Source organism: Neopelma chrysocephalum, unplaced genomic scaffold (assembly GCF_003984885.1).
Source record: "Neopelma chrysocephalum unplaced genomic scaffold, ASM398488v2 Primary Assembly neopelma1_75, whole genome shotgun sequence".
Taxonomy (NCBI): domain Eukaryota; kingdom Metazoa; phylum Chordata; class Aves; order Passeriformes; family Pipridae; genus Neopelma; species Neopelma chrysocephalum.
The window spans coordinates 1,370,888-1,390,194 of record NW_020897736.1 but is presented as its reverse complement, the minus strand read 5'-3'; the positions used below and the strand labels follow the sequence as shown (position 1 = coordinate 1,390,194).

General features: G+C 37.8%; 1 protein-coding gene across 12 annotated transcripts in view; it reads left to right on the top strand.

Annotated features, from left to right (window-relative positions):
* TCF12 (transcription factor 12) overlaps positions 1-19,307 on the top strand; it is a 163,527-nt gene that overhangs the window by 24,893 nt on the left and 119,327 nt on the right. For 11 of the 12 annotated variants that reach the window (XM_027688713.1, XM_027688716.1, XM_027688711.1 and 8 more), the window contains one exon: positions 18,530-18,603. In XM_027688713.1, the coding sequence (XP_027544514.1) occupies positions 18,530-18,603 (74 nt within the window). Of the gene's footprint in view, positions 1-7,582; positions 7,683-18,529; positions 18,604-19,307 lie in introns of those variants that run through there. The other variant, XM_027688717.1, reaches the window with a different exon arrangement.

The window sequence follows — 19,307 nt, the reverse complement described above, 5'->3', positions numbered from 1 at the left end:
TTATGGTCTGTGTATCTAATGAAAAGTAATATATTTGGTAGGGAGCAATGAGATTTCTTGCTGTTATTTCCAGAAGATTGGTAATAAAATACAAACTCAATGTTTGTCTTTTTTGTTAGATTTACATAGACTTAATCACAGTAATTGTGCAGTTTTGAGCTGAGAGTTAAATGTACAGGATTGTCTTTAAGCAGAGTTTCTTTCCCTTCACCTCTTCACTAAATAAATAAATAAATAAAATCTTCATTTGTACAGAAAGGAAAGGAAATATAATTTCTATTATATGTAAGCCCAAATCAGCATTTTTAAAAAATAAGCTATTGAGTTATTGAGTGTTAAATTCTAGACTGCATTTAGGAGGGTAAATTGCTTATAATTCTGGAAGCACTGATCCTGATAGGAAAGGGTGATAATTAGTTTCTAATATGGACAGAATTGCTGTTATTAGCTGTGCTCCACATGTTTGCTTCCCCCGTGGCATTCCTTGGGGTGCAGCAGATGGATGAACAAGGGGCAGAGGTAATGTGTGCCATGATGGGCTGCTGCTTTCCCCTGGGGATACCTCCAGAATGCTGAGCTCTTCCTTTTGCCTTTTTTTTTTTTTTCTTTCTCTCTTCTTTTTCAGCAACTTTGCTGAGATGTATCAGAATTAATTTATGGTATTATTCGTTTGTAATCCATTGATCCAAGTATTCAATACCAATATCTTAATGTCTTGAAAAAGGATGGGGTGTTTGTGTGCTGGTATCTTAGATGTTACAAAGTCAATATCTTGCTTAAATACTTTTCTCCATTCTGTAAGGTTGTGTCATTAATAGTCTGATGTTGCCTGATACTGCTATCTGATCTTTTGGAACATGGTCAGCTTGAGAAATGGAGCCTGCTATTGAAAAGAATTGTCCTTTTTCTCTAAATCTATATAAGTAATATCTTCTCTCATTTTTCCTTTCTTTCTGTTGGTGATTAAAATGTAGGCAATAGGTTGCGTGTCGGTTTTTGTATTTCTGTGGTTTTTCTAATTTAATTTTATATATCTATAAAGCCCAATCTATTTAAGGTAGTAATGCAGATTGCCTTACCTGTTTGGTCATCCCAAAACAGTAGAGCCTTGCTCAGGTGAGACCAGAGGGTGACTTTCCCCCACTCCAGTAGGAGGGAGCCCAGCACTGGTGGCTCAGCTGCAGGTTTGGAGTGTGCAGGGAGCCCCTGCCCGTGGGAGGGGAAATGCAGGGAACTGGGTATGAGCAGACATTGATTATTAGGAAATATTTTCTTTGGTGCTTTTCAGATGTTTGCACTCTGTTTATATCTGTCTCTTATTTTAACTTGTCCTTTACTTGTTTACTTTCCCTCCCAGCCCACTATTGGCACTTTCTTGTAATCCACAGTATTCTCAGAGAAATTAGTGACTTTAAAACTAAGTGACTTTGAAGGTGAGTCTCCATGGTTAGCTGCAGGGTTTGTCACCAGGGACATCAAATTTGCTGAAACTCTTTGTTTGTTTGTTTGTTTTTGGCTTGTATATTTTTGCTGTGTAATATCAATAGAAAAATAGCCTCTTCTGTAGTTTAAAAATGACATGAATTTTGAGGAATTTTAAAATTATTTTTAAAATTTTATTGCTTTCTGTTTTTAACCCAGATTCTTGATCTGGAATGCCCAGAGGAAATACTCAGTTATTTAGATGATACTTCTATAAATACATATTTTTATGCACACACTTGTATGTGTATATCTATATATTTATTTTCTTGACTGTGGAACCATTTAGGCCTTTTATATTTTCTGTCATTGTTTTATCTTGTATGTGGGTATGCAGTGGAAATCTTTTGACGAGGAAATTGCACCTTCTGTCTGAGGTTTGCAATGTTTGTAGCACAGTGACTGCAAGTATCTTTTGTTTGGAGACTTAGAGTAAGACATCCTTTATGAGATAGGATTTCAAGTGAGTTTTTTGATACATGCTAATCCACTTAATGCTTTCAGAAATGGCTGGGTACTTGAGTGCTTCCTAAAATTAGGTGAAGTTGTAGGGAGACAATCTCTGCCGCTGCATCCAGTGGTTCTGGCAGTGCCAGTGAAGGATCACGTTTGCAGCTTTAGCAGTGTTTTCTCCAAGCTATGGTAACAATTCAGAGTAGAGTGTAACCAGGCATGAGCTGAGGATGCTGCTGTTATTGGTGCTACTGGTGCTCAGGAGTCAGCAAAAAAGTTTTTCTCTGAAGTAGTTGCTCTGTTATTTGATAGCCCCACTGTGAATCTGGACAGTGTGAGATATTTAATATTCTGGTCACACACTCAAGTAATTCCTTCACACTCAGGCTGCTTAAACAGGGTGAGGAGTGCAGAGCTCCTTCATGCAGGGAGTTCTGCTCCTAGGATTTCTCAAAGGTCCTGTTATTCGAAGACCTTTTGGCTTGCTTTGTCTGCATAGTTGGATAACATGAGTATTCTGGATTAGGAGATGGATTCCTTGTTTTTAATGCAAAAAGTTGCAAAGAGCCAAGAGTGTGACTTGTCAGCTCCAAGTGTTGGCCACTGCTGCCAGCCCGTGTGTGAGTGATTGTCTGGAGACTGCATTGTTTGTGCAGCTCCCAGCCAGAGCCAAATACTGCAACTGCATGTGTATTGAGGAGGATGGAAACTTGGAGAACCTTGGACAAAAACTATTTCCCAAAGGGAAGGATTGGCAATCAGAAAATAAATAATCATCTGTAGCATGTCCTAAAGACCAAATACCATGGTAAAGAAACAGGAGAATGAGGTTAAAATATTTAAAAAACAGTGAGTTAACACTCCAAAGTGAAACACAATTTTATTCAAATCCACTCCGTTCATATTGACCCATTTCAGAGCAAAAATAAGGTTTCTGTGTCCTACTTGATAAATAGACAGATACGGTAACTTTTTCCTGCATTGATGTCAACTGACTTTTTTGAAAGGTCCTTTGAATTTCAAATCCAAGTTTTTTGATGGGCTGGGCATTAGTTTTATTGCTGCAGGCTCATTAGTTTGTTGTTTGTTTGTTGTTTTTTTTTTCTTTTGTTTTTGGAACTAACTTTTTTATGAAAAAGACCTTCCCTTTTTAGTTTCATAACTTAACTATTTCTCCAAGTTGCAAGGAGCAACCCTGTCTGAAATGCCTGGGTCGACATAGAAGAACTACATGTAACCAAACAAAACAAATCAGAGATTTTGTGTAGCGTTTTCTGTGCCAGTTTCCTCCTGAAATCAACAGAAAGCTTTGATTAAACCTGATATCTTGGCGCAAACTCAGAGAAAAGATGCAGTGTTCAGAATTCTTATGAGCCTTTTCACCTTGTAGCATAATAATAAAACAGGTATGCTTTTATTTCTAATGCATTTTCATGATCTAGTAGAAGATATTTTAATTGTTGTACAGTATTTTAAATTTTTGAACTGTTTGAGCACATATTTCTCAGTCTCCTAGAAATACTCTTTGCTATAACGTATTCATTGTATGATACGAGCAAAACTCAAGTCCAGGAAGGAATTTTACAATTTGATTTCCTATGGAAATCTTTTAATGTAAATTTAAAAGTTTCCTGTGCCATCTATGTATTAATTATCCTATTTAATTCTCTGTAGAAATTCTTTATATTAAATTCATGAAACAGTTAATCACAGTGGTGGCTCTTTTCTGCCAGAGGAAACTGGTTTTATTCAAGTATTACTGCTGTGATGAACCAGTTCAGGAATTTTGTTTTCATCTTCTTCCACATTATATTCATCAGAGCAAAATTATTCCCATGCTACTTGTCTAAAAGCCAGAGGATAGATGCATGTGTATAGATGCATTAAATTATCATTATTCAACACACATAGTATCATGTTCCTCCTGAACAGAGAATTTGGCATTTTGCTTCATTTTTACTGATAGGCTTCTGGAATGCTGACCTCTACAGGTGCTTCATTCTCCCTCTTTAGGCTGTTGGTGGCCTTGAATTACTTTGATTGCATTTGAAAAGTAAACAAAATAAATCCTGCAATTTTTCCATTCCAATGAATCTGATAACATCAAGGGACAAAGTAAAAGCTAATCAAAACCTTGCTCGTATTTGGCTCGTATTTGCCCTTATCTCTCATCAATAGCAGTGCCTTTCACCCCTCAGAACATTTTTGGTGCTATAACCACGTTTGCAATCACTAAGTTCAGACAGGATTCCATAATTTAAGAGTGTTCATGAAGTTGATTTTGAGACTTTCTGTAGTTTTTTAAAACACGTATCATAGGGTTGTAGTTAACTCACAAGCCTGTGTAGGTTATCTGTTCTTTTTATTTTTGTATCCTTGATGCTTTGAGGATGAAGTACTTTTTTTTGCTTGAGCTTTTAGTTGCTTGGTGTGATTTAGATTCAGTTTGGGGCTCTCAGTGCTGTGAGCAAGGTGCTGTGATTGAGCTAATCAGCCCTGCTCTGAACAGGCTGTGCTCTGGCAGCTTAACACCCTTACGATTGCTGCAGTTACATTCTTCTAATTTTGAAGCTGTTTTAAAAATGGCATTGAGTGGATTTTCTTGTGTAAAAGGTGGCATACACATAATAGTGACACTGTTGTAGTTGTAGTCAGTATTTTTTTAGGCCAAATATCAAGTCCAATAGACCTGTTTAAAATACTGATGTTCCTTTCTGTAATTTTTATAGTTTCTGCTGGTTTTTTTATATATTGTGATTTAAAGGAATCTTGTAAACATTGTGTTAGAAGGAGGGATGTGGGTGTGAAGGAGATGTAATTGACAATAGAAAAAGTGTTCAGGACAACACTAGATCAATACAGGCACCACAGCAGACTCTTCTATTATATCTCTGTAACTGGTATTATAGATGGCATTACTCTGGATTTAGTTGAGTACAGCAAGTATAGAATTTTGACTTCAAATGTACTTCATTCGTAATAGAAAATAAGGTGAGAGGGCTTAGCTTCATCTGTATTTTTACAGTCTTTTGTAAATTACTGAACTCTGGTTTTACAGTGACAGAGTTAAGAATTTATATTCTGGAGGAGTGTGGTGTATTAGATATGAAGACTTCTAGAAAACCTTATTAGACCTCGGATGACTTAGTCTTCACAGGTCTTAAGATATTCTACCATGTGTGAAGTTTTTGTTCACTTTGAACCTTTTTTAATAAAAGCAGGTATTGATTGTTTCTCCATGCTCGTTTTACTCTGTTATTTTGTCTTCTTTTTAGTGTAATATTTCATAGGATTTTTTTTTTTTTTAGTTTTTTTCTCTTGTTTCTCTCTTAATAGATTCAACATTAAGATAATGATCACTCTGAGTCCTCTAGGAAAATGAAAAGTAGGCTAAAGAGATCTTAGGGGCTGAAGTGTACACAATGTTAGAGTTTCCTGATAATTAGTTAAGAATAGATATCTTACTCATCAGAGCAAGTTATGCTCTGATGTTTAAAAATTTAACAGTAAACTTGAAAATGTAAAAAGAAGTGGCTTCAGATTTCGTTGCTTGGCTTTTCTTTAAAAAAAGCAATAAATTAAATCCTAACAAAAATTTATATTCCTTGAGGCAAAGTTGATATTGTAATTGGTAGTTTACACAGGTTTTTTTAAAGGCCAAATTGCACACATACACCTGAGTGATGCACATGTTTATTTCCCTTGTGTGACCTTTTAAATATAAACTTTACATGTTAAGGTATGTGCAATGGAGTAGAAAAGAATTGCTACTGGAGCTCTTGTACTTGAATTTGTACATTTGTTCATGTGATTCTTGCCAGGTGCCTTAATATGTATTTGTTTAATTCACTGGGCTTTAATATAATTTGTGTGGATTTGGCAGTCAGGGAAGTGCCACGTGTGTCTGTGGAATGGGCACAGAATTCAGGTGAAGAGTGTTGAAGGTGAATTAGTTGTGAATTCACTTCAGTTTACAAGTATTTCTTAATTTTCTTAAAAGTATGTGGGGCAGCCTTGTCTAAAGGAGTAAGTTCTGCATTTTGAGTTCATGTGAGCATATGTTGTGGAGCTGGATGTGATGTGTATTTTGAATTGCCCAATTACACTTCTGAATCTTCAGATCTTCAGAATGCTTCCTTGCATCTGGGAGGGAGGGTTGATGTTTTTCCTCTGAACCTGTCAGTAATCCTTCGCTTAGAAACTGGGATATAAAGAGACATTTGATGCCTTATTACACCTTCACAAAGTGTGCTCTGCAAAACACTTAAGTGATAATATGTTGAAGGGCAATAATATTGTTTGTGGTTGGAATATAAGAAATTTTTCCCCAAATACCAAGTCATGGTTGTCTTTTCCAAAAAGGCAAAAACTGTTCTCGTTGTTATTTTGTGTATTTAACAAGAATGCGAAGAGTCTGTCTTGTGTTAAAATTATTTGATAACCTTATAAATGGTAACATTTTTATTTTGAGTGGTTGAGCAAATCTGGGCACTTACACAAATTTCATTGTATTGGGGTGTTGGAGTATGAACAAGTAAAGTATAAAGTGAAGCAAAGTCTGAAAGCTGTTGCCAGAGCTCAAAGCTCAATACAGAGAACTGATTGCAGGATTTAAGACCAACAAAATTTAAGCTTAAAGTCACCACCCAGAGGGGCAATCTGTTTAAATTAGCTTGTTTTGGCAGTGCTCAAGAGTCTAAAATACAAAAGAGAAAATGGGATGTAGTAATTTATAGAAGCAACTTATTTGGCACATGGAACCCAAGACTTGTTTTGGCTAAATTTCAAAATGTACTTTGAAATTTTTACATAAAGATTCTTACTTTTTGTCTTTTTAATTACAGAAGAACTAGAGGGAAGGAAAATGCTTGCGTTTTATTGCCATTTACTCTGAAGTAATTTACTCTTCTTTTAACTTTTGGCTAAAATTCTAGTAAGTGAACAATAAAGTATGTGTGTGAGAGTTCTGGCAGTGTTGTACTTCCTGGTAACCTGTTTCTACCCCAACACTGAGCAGATTCAGTATTTTAAAGATTTTTATGAGCTAATTGGTGTTTGATGTAATTCAAATATTATTCAGTTATTTTTCTCACACACTGGCTTAGTACCAGTGGTTCAATAAAGCCAGTAGTCCCAAAGTAGACTGCAGGATTTTATGCATCAGCACACAGTGATGGTTGGGTTTTTTCTTTTCTTATTTTTTCCCCCTGAAGAAATCGTTGGGTTTTTTAAATCCAGCCAGTCTCAATGCTTGAGAAGTGCTGGGCTGGCTTCCCTGGCCCTTCATACAACCCTGACTTTGGCCTTGTCTGATTCTCGTGCTCTCCCTTTCCTTTCTGCCAACACTGGTGGTGTTTGGCCTGGTAGTGAAATACTTCTATGAGCTCATCTGGCCAGAAACCAACAAGGCTTTTTCTTTTTTTTTTATGGTTCTGTTTTCTACAAGTTTCTTTGTGAGCAGGTTTCCTGCAGGTCCCTAGCACGTGCTGGTGCTGCGGTGAGGGGCAGAGGATGGAGGAGGCAGCGGGGACAGCGCGGTGTTCCGGGAAGCGGGATGGCCCCTTTGGGGGGCAGCCAGGCCTCAGTTGTTAGGAAGATGGGCTGTGTTTGCATACAGAAACCTTGACTCACAGGCTGTTGTTTGGCAGCGGTTCCTGCAGCAGAATCCCTTGTGAGGAGCTGGTAAATGTTGCTGGCCCGTGTGAAGACATGGCATGAGGAGATTTGGTGCTGCTGGAGCTCTGCAGGTTGGATGCTGTGCTGGCAGTGGCTGCTGCTCTGCGGTGCCGGGGAGTTCAAGGGTTTTCGTGTCCATCCACTTCTTTGTCTTGCTCACTGTAATATTAAACTTTCAGTATTTGTCCTGATTTTAATGTACAATCATTAGCTTCAGTGTTCTGATTAAATATCCCTGGAAATCGGTTCTTAAAATTAAGGAGTAATTTTTATAGGAATGAAGTTATAAGACTATTTGGCGCTTTTGTGGAAGGACTTTTAAAACATCCTGGAAGGAGGAATTAAACAAAAATAATTAGTTATTGATTGCTATTTGCTTTTTGACTACTTAAGTAAATGTTTTAAAGTCTTTAATACTGTATTATTACTGTAGGAAGGATAATTACTAGGTAAGGGTGCTTTTCACCACAGAAAGACTGTCTACTGTATTTTATTGGCTTTCAGCATTTTCTAGCTATAACCTACAGAACTGCTGTAACAGCAAACTTGGAGAAGCAGCAACAGCAAATTTATTTTGTATTCAAAGTGCAACTTGTCCTCATTTAAGAAAAAATGGCATGAGTGCACTTTTAACAGCAACAGGTATGTCAGTTCCAGCTGTAAGGCTGTTATAGTTTGAAAGCGATTTAAAATGGGGTTACTTGACTATAAATTCCAGTTCTAACTATTTTGTCAGAATTCTGCTTCTGAAGTGTGCATGGTTTTTAAGTGCATTTTATTAAGAGTGTTTTAACTCATGTAACACTTGTTACAAGAAAAGCATTGAAAACTCAGATTTCTATAAAAAGTGTGATATTTAGGATTTAAGCCAAGGAGAAGTGTTATGCAGTCGGACCAGACTATGGAGTATTAAATGAAAAGCTAGCAGAAGAAATAGAAGGAAGATCAGTGAAGTCTTCAAACAGGGAAAAAAATGTCCTTGGTTAAGAAGTAAAGTTAGAGAAATATCGACATCTTCACTAGCAAATGGAGATGTTTTTCGATTCACTTCCACCAGGGCCAGACCCTGTCAGATTTAGTAGTTATTTTCTGCAATAGAAAACTAAGTTTTTTATTTTTAGTTACTGTGATACTACTTCAAGTTGTTTTCAGAATAGTTGCATGTTTTTAGTAAACTAGCAATGTTAAACTGTTGTAATTACTCTTTAGCATTTAAATATCACAATGCTGAACAGGGAGTCTTTACTACTCTTAAGTTGTTACTTTTGTGTTATTGATCCTCTACAGGTGTAATTTTGTTGTTGAAAGGTAGTCTTTCCAGATTTATAAGCTGGATAACATTGGATAATACAATATGGATATACTAGCAGAAGATAGTTAAAATGTGGATGGTCCTGAAGTGCAGCAGAAATCAGTAGGTCAGGTGATACCTTTTGGTGATGGAGGCAGGAACCAGTGAAAACGGGTTTTGTGCAACGTTGTACTTCAGTGAGTTGTGGTGACACGTCTTAGGTCAAAGGGAGGAACAAACTCTCCTTTAAACGAAGAGAAAGAGTGGAAACACCTGATGAAGAGAAACAAATGTTTTTGGGGCTAGAAGGCAAAGCAGGCTCCCTGTCTGTGGCTGCAGCGCTGCTGTGGATTAGCACAAGGCCCATTAACATCAGGCAGCAGTCGTCCTTCCACCTGGTTTGTTGATGGAGGAGACTGAGCTGTATCATATCAGCTTTCCAGCATTGTGGGCACACCATCATTTGCTGCCACTCACACTAAGGGAGCTGTCAACACAAAGCCTGCCTGCCTGCTTCAGGAGGCAGCTAACAGCCCAGGCAGCAAGGAGCTTGGTTCAGCAAATATTTGGGCAGATGTAATGATATCTGGGAAATTTAAAGACAGATTTCTCTCCTTTGTCAGAGAACAGATTTTTTTTTTTTTTTTTTTTACTTTGGAAATGAAGTTTAACAATACCAATAAAATCTCTGTCAATTAAGTGGTTGGAAGAAATGTCTCAGCGTTGAGGGAAGAAAGGTTTATTGGTTTTTTTTTTGTTTGTTTGGAGGTTTTTTTAAGATGTCTCAGGGCCCTGCTGGCAGCACGGACTGTGCCAGATCTCCATTTGTTCAGTCTGGATTCTGGCTATGACTCTTGGAAGTAATGGAATTATTGAGAACTGTTGGTTTTGGACCTCTGCAAAAGCAGAACATCTGGCAAGAGCCTTATTACATTCCAGCCAGCTTATGGAGGGGGGAGCACTTGATGGTACAAAATGCATACTGGAAAAAAGTAGTCCTTGATTCTGCAGCCTACTGTTAACTTCCATCAGCTCAAATTCTCAGCTATATAAATGCAGGTAGAGATGCTTCTAGAAATTTTTTAATAGTTTACTTTAAACCTTTTTTTCTCCATGCCTAAAATAATAGAAGAAAACACATTTTGCCCTAGTCAGCTTTTTTACTGAGGGAAGAGGTGCTGCCTTTCCCTTGGACAAACTGGTAGGCACTTCATTGTGCTGCAGGGCAAATGGTGAAGCCCTAACCTTGCAAAAGCTTCTTTCCCAATTGAAAATGAAGCAGTATGGAGGGTTTCTTCATGGTTTTTGGCAAAAGAGGAGAGAAATAAGTGAGACAGCTTGTAATAATTACCTAAGTCAACATTTGCTATATTTATTCTGTTGTTTTTTTCACATGTAACTTAGAGCTAGCCTACCACAGCTCTGGCTTAGGTGAACAGATGTGTAGTGCCTGCATTTATCCATTAAGCATTCTTCCCTGTTTAAATACTGAACAGATAAACTTTGGTTTTAGAATTCAAAGAGGATGTTTAATGCTGACATGTTCATGTAACAGACACTTTTCCCCAGCTGTATTGAAAGAGCCTGAATTCTCTCATGAAAAACTGAAGTTCACACAACCCTGATGTGTAACTTCTGTTTGCTCAGTAATGAGAGTTGATTCCTGCAGCTGACTTAGATGTGCTCTGTAGAACAGGTAATCATAAGAAATCTTTTTAAAGATATGCTTGTCTAGAGGCAAACTTGAAAACCTTTTGGTCTTCTTTGTATTCTCCATGCTTTGTTTTATGAAAAGTGTAAGATGTTTTAGACTGCTGTGTGTATTGTTGTTTTAGTGTGAGATGCTGCTGGTAAGATGCTGCTTAAGATTTCAGTATTGTAGGGTAGCTAAAAATCAGATACAGAGACACTGTGTACCTTAGCAAAGTGTAGGTTTTCTTCCACATGCTTTTAGGAAATGGCTTGGTGTAGATCTTCTGAAATTCAGGCTCACGCTTCTGTGATCAATGACTGTTTCCAGTCATAGAATTGTAAATGTGGAATTACAGTGGCATTTACTTGGCTATACTTTGTACTATACCTGCCATTATACTTAAGGCTCAACATTCTGGTTCGCTAAGTTGCAAGGTTTTTAGTCTGATGCTTGATTTCTCCACTGATGCACCTTCATGAAGTCAGAAATTCAAAATATATGATATTTCTCACAAATTTTTTCTTTTTTTTCACCCTCTCTGCTTGGTGTGTCAGAGGGTCTCTTCTTCCTTAAGAGATTTCGGTTTTTATTAATGATCTTCTAAATATCAACAAAGTACTTTTAATGTGTTGCAGTTTGATTATTTTAATTGCATAAAGATGCATGACAGTCATCATCACCATGAAAGGACACTGACATCAGGGTGATCTTGGAGTTTGTTTTCAAGAGGGTCAAAATTTGCCGGCCACCTTGTGATTCAGTAAATGACTGAGAGCACTTTTTCTTAACGTTTTTAGACACGTTGTGAGGAAAACTATCACACTTGCAGTGTTTTCTTTGCTCATGAGAGTTAGCCCCTCAGTTATACACTGTGTAACTCAGATTTATTGTGTTCTGGTGCCTGAACTGGGGGTTTCCTGTGCTGTTGTAATACAGTTGGTAACAGTGGCTGTTGCCCGTGAGGCTGTATTAGATTATTTTTGGCCTGGTGTGTGCAGTCTTGTGACACTGCCCTTGATTTGGTGTATATAAATATATATATATTTTAAAGTGTGTGGTTATATAAAGCTGTTGAGTCATAACTGAAGTAACCACAGGAAAATTTGCCAGTAGAATGGATTGTTATGATAGGCAGTACCACAGGGCTGAGACTTGCTTGTTGGAGCTGTTCAGTCTAATACTTCATGGTTCAACACAGAGAGGGGAATAAGCAGCATGATGCAATTTAATAGCAGTTTAACTGTGGGTGTGTGTTGGCTTGTGAATAAAATCTCTGAGTTGTATCCCTGCTAAAGGCTTGATCTCTAAGCTGGTTTGCTTTATTCACATTTGTAACCAGGGAGGCTTCAAAATATACTCTGTGTGTGCACACATGTAAATATTATTTATACACAGGGTAATTTAGGAAGATTCACATTTTAATTTTTCTTTTAGAATTTTAACCTTAAACTGGATCAAAGAATAATAATAAAGCTTGTATTAATGTAGGGAAATACTCTTTCTTTGGGGCGAAGAACAGCTTTACTGTGTAGTGTGCTCTGAGCACCTCTGTGGATTTCTAAGGAAATTCCCTTTTTTTAGTAGTTTAAGTGCTAATTTTTATAGTTTTCTTCATTAGCTTAGGCTTGAATTGTCTGAATAACTATAGACAAATAACAAATGCATTGCATACAGGCTATTACATACAGTATTGTAAATAATGCTCTGCTCCTTGAACTGTACGTGATGGACTTTTTCTGGCAAGATGGGTGTAGCAATGTGAAGTTTTCTGGATTAGTACAGTTTGTGTTGGGAATGGCAGTCCCAATTTTATTTTGAATGGGTTGTATTGTATTTAAAGTGTCCAGGTCATGCCAGGTCACTTGGGGTGTTGGGTGACATGATTTAGAGTCTCGGAAGCAGAGAGCATGAGGAAGGAGAAGCAGGTAATTTCTGACATTTCTGTAAGAGTGCTGCTATTACAGGAATTAATTTTGTTCTTAGGGAGTACATAGGTCTTATTGCAAGAAATTAATAGGACTGTTTGTGAAATCAAGTTAAAAGTAGTAATTGCCTTTTTTTAATAGCAAATTGTATTTAGGTAATGAGTTGAAACAAATCTAAAAAATACTTGATTGTTATGCAGGAATTGTATTATTGGTACTGGCTTTTGATGCTAATAGACACTTTTAAAACAAACTCCAGCTTTTCATTAGTTTTCCTGAACCAACGTGATTTTTTTCCATGTTCTTCTGTATTTATACAATGTAAGTCTTTTGTTGCATTAGAAAAAGTTCTTCAAGTAATTCAAGATTAATACCCACCCCGAAGTTTTATTCTGACCTGAGAAAATACTGTTCTTGCAAATAATTTTCTGTATGAAAGTATAGATTTTAAACAGCTTTCCATACAGGGAAATTTGCTGATATGTTAGGTTACAATTAATTTTTAGCACCTCTCAATCCTAATCTTGGTCTCAGTTTTGCCCAGGCAAATTGTGTACTTGTTGTACATCCCTCCCATTTGACTAATTTTGTTCTACTGAAATTTTAATTGTGATTGCCTATTCTGTAGATAGAAGTGAACTTGGTATAATGCATATTCTGACAATTCTTAAAATAATTTCCACAATAACTGGCATAGCAGATGTTTATTCTTTGCTATGTCAGATAATCACACTCTGGAATTCTCCAGGACAAACAGTGTTTCAAAAATGAAAATTAATTTATTTACTCCTATTGATAATCACTGTTGATATTTCAAACAGATCTTCTAAACTGATCTTTGCAAAGATTGATATTCAGATGGAAGCAAGTGTTTTATGGGCACCAGTCCAGGTAACCGATGTGTCCTCAAGGGGCTTCAGTCCCTGCAGTGCTTCCTTGTGCTCCTAAATCCCTGCCATTAGAGGCTGGAAGTTAATAACCCCCACTGCCATGGTTATGAACCTGACTGGACAGGAGGGGAAAGATATGGAAACTAACAGTTAAGCCCAGGAGGAATCTCACTTTTAGACCACACGATGGATTAATTGATCTGTGACCCCACAGCTCAATACCGTGAGGAGAGTGAGCAGCATCATGCAACTTAATAAAACTGTCTTGGGCAGTTCCCTGAAGGAATTGTGGAGTCCAGGGTTTGTGCCAGACAACCCTGACTCAAGATGGTGTTTGTGTGACATATCCTTAGGTCTTCCATCCATTTTCTCTGGAGCAAAAGGTGCAGAAAGGGATACTGCTCTGCTACTCCCACTGGTGCCTCTAATAAGCGGGTCTGTTACTGGGGAGGAACTTTCCTCTTTTATCTGGAATGATGGGGGAACTTGGGATCCATATGGTGTAAGACCATCAGTACATTCTCCAAGAGAGAGTATGGATGGAGATCTGAAATTTCTTTTTTTTTTCCCCCCCCCCCTCTGTGCTTGTACTTCCCCTTGTTTTTCCTTTGGGGGTGGATGGAGAGAAAGTTCTCTGTTTATATAGTTTGAAATGAAAGTGGTTTGTCTTTTACCTAATTATAATGTCGCATCTGAATTTATACCAATGGCTCTGAAGTGGTTACACTATTGATAGGTTGCCTGTGTTTCATTTCTCTTCTCAATTTGATTAATGCCCTTAGCTTTGTATATTTTAAGCCCACCACCTTACATCTATTGTCAAAGCTGTTTTTGGTTTGAGTGTCATTCTGGTCCCCCTGTCATCCATGTTTCCACCCCCTCCCTGAGTAATAAATGTATGGCACTGTATCTTGTCTTTACTTATTTATCTGACTTGTGAATTTTGAGTTCTTTGTTAGAATATAAATGGTTTTATTATGGTATTAAAAATAGAGTCTATTTTAAAAAGAGAAATATTTTCTATTGGAAGCAACAAGAAGAGGCTGAGAACTAGTCTTAACCTGTTGAAAGTTAAAATATTTCAGTATAGTATTTTTCCATCAAATAATTCTACTCTTTGTACCCCCTTACTAGAAAGTCTAGATCTTTTTAGGTAATAATTTGTATCATACTTCACAGTAGACCTTTGCAATATATGGCTTAATGGTAGATTGATTTGTTTGTGTCTAAGATGCAAAACACAATCAGCACTGTTATGGTTTGTGCTGTAGGTTTTTTGTAATTGATTTCAGCGGTTGAATCTTATCTGAAGGAATATCATTACTCTGAAACAAAATTGGATAAAGAAACTATAAAAGATAGAAACTCATACCTTGAGCACCTAGTATAACAATCCACAATGTGATTTTTTTTGTCAAATCATTTATTTGATCAACATCATAGCAGATGGTAACCCTATAAAGTATATTATCGTGTTTACACGAACATTAGAGCCTGTGTCTCTTGAAATAAGTTTTAAATATAGTCTTCTTTGTCTTATGCCAGCAAGAGTAACTTTCATTTCAGTTTGATTGTGAGATCCAATTTTTTTTATTAGATGAATGTTTTGACCTGTTTCTTCAGAATGAATACATATGTCAAAGTAATGAGGCAACAGGTTTCTTCAGCTTTTCTTCTAGAGTAGCTTGAAATGCTCACAGCAGCATCATAAAAGTGACAACTAAGCAAAGCCTTTTTAGAATTCAGTGCACAAAGCCAGAAAGTGTCCTTGTGACTTGGCCCATCTTCCTGAGGTGAGTGAGGAACACTCAGCCTTTCCTGCAGCCTGGCCAGGGCCTGGATTTGGAGGGTTTGGAGGGTTTGGGCTGTGCTCTGTCTGGGCTGGCCAAGGGCAGGGCCATGTCCTGCTGGTCCTCACTGGGACAGTGCCCTGAGTGCCTGGAGGTGCCATGTGAGCCAGCCCAGCCCCAGCCTGGGGGCTCAAGGTGCTCCAGCAGCATCAGGCTGACTGAATCACCCCCTCCTTAAGCTACAGTGTCTCTGCTGTAGAAACAGTCGATTTTGATTGAGAACTATGAAATTGTGAGTCATTTCCATTACTTTCCATCTTCAATGCCTACTAAAAAAAGGAAGTGTGGGTAGAACCTCGTTGTGCTCCTGTCTGCCTGAGTGCAGGTGTCTGTTTATTGGACCTTTAGAACGGCACGGTTGTTCCATGTTCTCCTTTTTTGCACTGCCTATAGAGACTGAGATACTGCAGCCCTCCCCTGTGTAGCACATTTTCTAACTGTCACAGCTTTCCTGTGCCCTTTATCCAGTGGATACTGGAATTGGTCCCCACATTTCCTTGTAGAAGGTGTTATACAAAGGTGATGATTCCCCTAGTTCTTCCATTCTCTTTTGCATTTCCTAGGAAAATGCTAGAACTCTTTTCATGACACTTCTGCTCTGAGACTTTATTGAGTTTATTCCCATAGATGACTCCCGTGTTCTTTCTTGCTGAGTATTCCCCACTTCAGGAGCTTTCCATCCAAAAGGTGTATCTTATGGTCCTGGCTCATGAAGTAGAGTTACCTTTAGTTGCATTCAAGTATGTGGTGTTTGTTTGTGCCCAGCCTGCTAGAAATTGTCTGGGTCTTTGTCTCTTGCAATATTTGGTTGGTTTTTACCTGTCATCCCTGGAAGGACACATTAGTGCCCAAACCAGAACAGATTCCTTGAGTGCCATCACAGACACATACCTGATTTCCTGGTTGTGTTGCTGCCTACCTGGGTCTGCACTTGTTTGGTGTCTTATGTTGATGGAGACCAAGGGCAGCAGGGGTGTCAAATCCAGATGTCAAGCAGCAGTAAGTAAAACTGTTGGTGCTCTGTGTGCAGTATATGATTTTTTTTTCTTGTAGCCTTCACAGAGCATGTAAACTGTGAAAGTACGTTCCTTATGTGCAAATTTTATTTAAAGGGTACGTTTGGATGTTTGGGTCTTGTAAGAAGAATAAATGCTGCATGAAAAGGAGGAAAAAGACACCTGACAGCAAAAAGGAAGTGTTGATACTCCTGACTACTCTAGCTAACTGTACTAGACTTTTTTAGAAGAAAAAATTACAGGAACTATTTAGAAATCAGTTTTCTTTCCCATCTTAAACTCTTAAATTTTGTTTGAAGGCAGTTTCTTTAAATTATTTGCATAATTCAAATGGTAGAATTAAAATACAAGAATTTTTAGCTGTACATGTGCTGGTATAGCAGAACCTTAACATAAGTCCTTATGTCCCACTGACTCAAATTTTTAAATGAGTAGCATGTTTTACTGATCAGGGGTCGTGCCTCTGAACACTCTATGCATAACCATTATCTACTGACATATTTCCTAAAATGGCTTGATATCATGTACTGTGTCTTAAACTTTCCCAAGGACTTGGTCTTGCAGTAAGATATTTTTCCTCCCCCCCCCACCATATGTCTCTTTTTAAACTAAAGCAATGGAAGACTTGTTATGATAATCACTGGATTATTAGAGCTGTTGTTTCTGGCAGAAAAGAGTCAATTGTGCCAAAAGATTACTTTTGCCTTTGTCAGTGCCAGCCACGACTCTTTACTCAGCTCCTGGACCAGTTACAATGAAACAACAACAATGCTGTCAGCTGCAAAATGCAGCAAACTTCCCCAAAGTGCTGGCTCAATACACTGGTGGTTTTGCATTTTCAAAGGATGTTTTCAACCTTGAGGATCTTTCCTGCAGTACACAAAAGGTGTCTATATTTTTTTATTTGGCTGATTATACTGTACTTTCAATTTGACCTTCCCTTCTGCAGGCTGTCCTTGTCAAAGCAGTATTTTATAGCTTCATAAAGCACATTTCTTAAGGGAATAATGATTAGAATACTAGTAGTCCATAGGTAGTTATTTGAAGTATTAACTTAGATTCTACTTTGTAGTATGGTCAGTCTGAGAAATATTAATGGAAATTTTATAGTTGCAGTATAAAGTTAGGGTTTAGAGATGATTGTATGGAGTAGCTTGTGCTCTGCTCTTATTTATAAATCGTGACACTTAGTTCTTATTTATAAATTATGACATTATAAAGCTTCATAAATATTTTATAGTATATATCACATAAAGAATTTATGCTGTTTATCAAAGCTGTGAGAAAAGTTCATGTGACAGGGAAGCAATGAGTTGTGTTTTGGAGGCCAGAGTGCGTGGAAGTGTGCAGTTCAGGATGGAAGTTCCACATGTTACCAAAAAATCGTGTAATACAGATAATCAGGAGCCTACTTGCTGGATTAGTAGCTTTATCCAGTATGAAGGAATTTGCTATAGGAATTCAGGTGCTTTTGCAATTAGTTGTTTGGGAATGTGGTTTAAAGACGGTTTGACCATTTAAATTTGACTGGAAATGGAACGATACGTAGGATATATATTCTGAGACCGTGCTTAAAGATCTCCCTATTTTTTCCTTCCCCTTTCTCTTGTGATCTGTAACCTGGATTTGCATAAAAGGAACTGATTCTAAAAGAACCGTTACAGAGTGTAAAAAACATCACTGTTTTAGTAGGGCAGACACCATGAGCCTCTGTGGGTTTTTTAAGCCATTGAAACATAACCAGTCTGTCTTGCCTTTTTTTTCCCCCTTGTGCTAAAATATCTTGTGTGTCATGTGAAGGCCAAGGAGGGGAAATAATTTTGCACATTTTACAATACTTAAGCAAGACACAAGAGCAGAGAGTAGATAACAAGTATACATTTCACAGTATGTGCTGCAACACTCGGTGCTTAAGATGCAGGAGAAATCGGGCTGTGCAAACAGCCCCCGTGTTCGCATCCTTGCACTTGTTTTGTTCCTCATGCTAATTTCTGATGGATTGGGTAGGGCACACACTGCAGATTGGCAAATCTTGGCTTTTTATGCTCCTGTTTTCAGCAGCTGCAGGTGTCCAAATGAGCAGGTTCCTCTGTAGCCAGCTTAATTAACAAGGAAACTGTTCATCTTAAATTTTGTTTTTAGAAATACTGCTTCAAGTGCGTGGAAGCAGATGAATGTTCTTTCAGGTTGCATCAGAGAACATTGTTTTGGCTATCACTTCTTATAGGTCTGTATTTTTCTTTTCATTCCTAGGTATGGATGAGCGAACAGGTGCCACATCCTGGGGAACAAGTGGTCAGCCAAGTCCTTCATATGAATCTTCAAGGGTAAGATACCCACATAATAACTCATAGTAAAAGTTTATGAGAATGTACAATGTAAATTGGCACGTGATTTGGTAAAGTTTCTGAAGGTTGAACTCCTTTAAATACACAGGTTAGCATCTTCTAGAGACTTCAATGACTTTGGGCTGCAATAGTGATTCAGATTTCTAAAGCTAAAAAAATATGTGGGTTAAGAATTCATGAAAATAAACCATATTTAACTGTGCACTTGAATGAATGATGATCATGAAAATGAAGTAGAAAGTCTTGTTACTCAGGAGCAGATTTATTGGCAAAGTGTAGGGAGCACTTGCCTCTCTGTTATCATTACCCAGCTGTAATATGTGCTGTGTCATGATGTTGAAGAGAGGCTTCTCTTTTAGAGACCTTCCTCCTGTTATCGTTCCCACTTCATCCATCCTGCTTATTGAGTTGAAGGTTTTTGATAGTATCTAATATCCTAAAATAACATTACCCTTTTAAACCCCAACTCAGTGGTCAAAAGCAAGCTTTCCCCTAGTGACCCTTTCATCTACTCGATATTCTTTTTATGAATATCCACTCCCCAAATAGCCAACGAGCTCAGTACCTGAACTAGAAATACCCAGCAGACCTGATGTTCTCATTTCAGTATCTTGGAGCCAGAGCTGTGTTAGCATTTGCACCTTTGTAGCTCTCTCATGCTGTGGAATAAAATGGGTAGACTG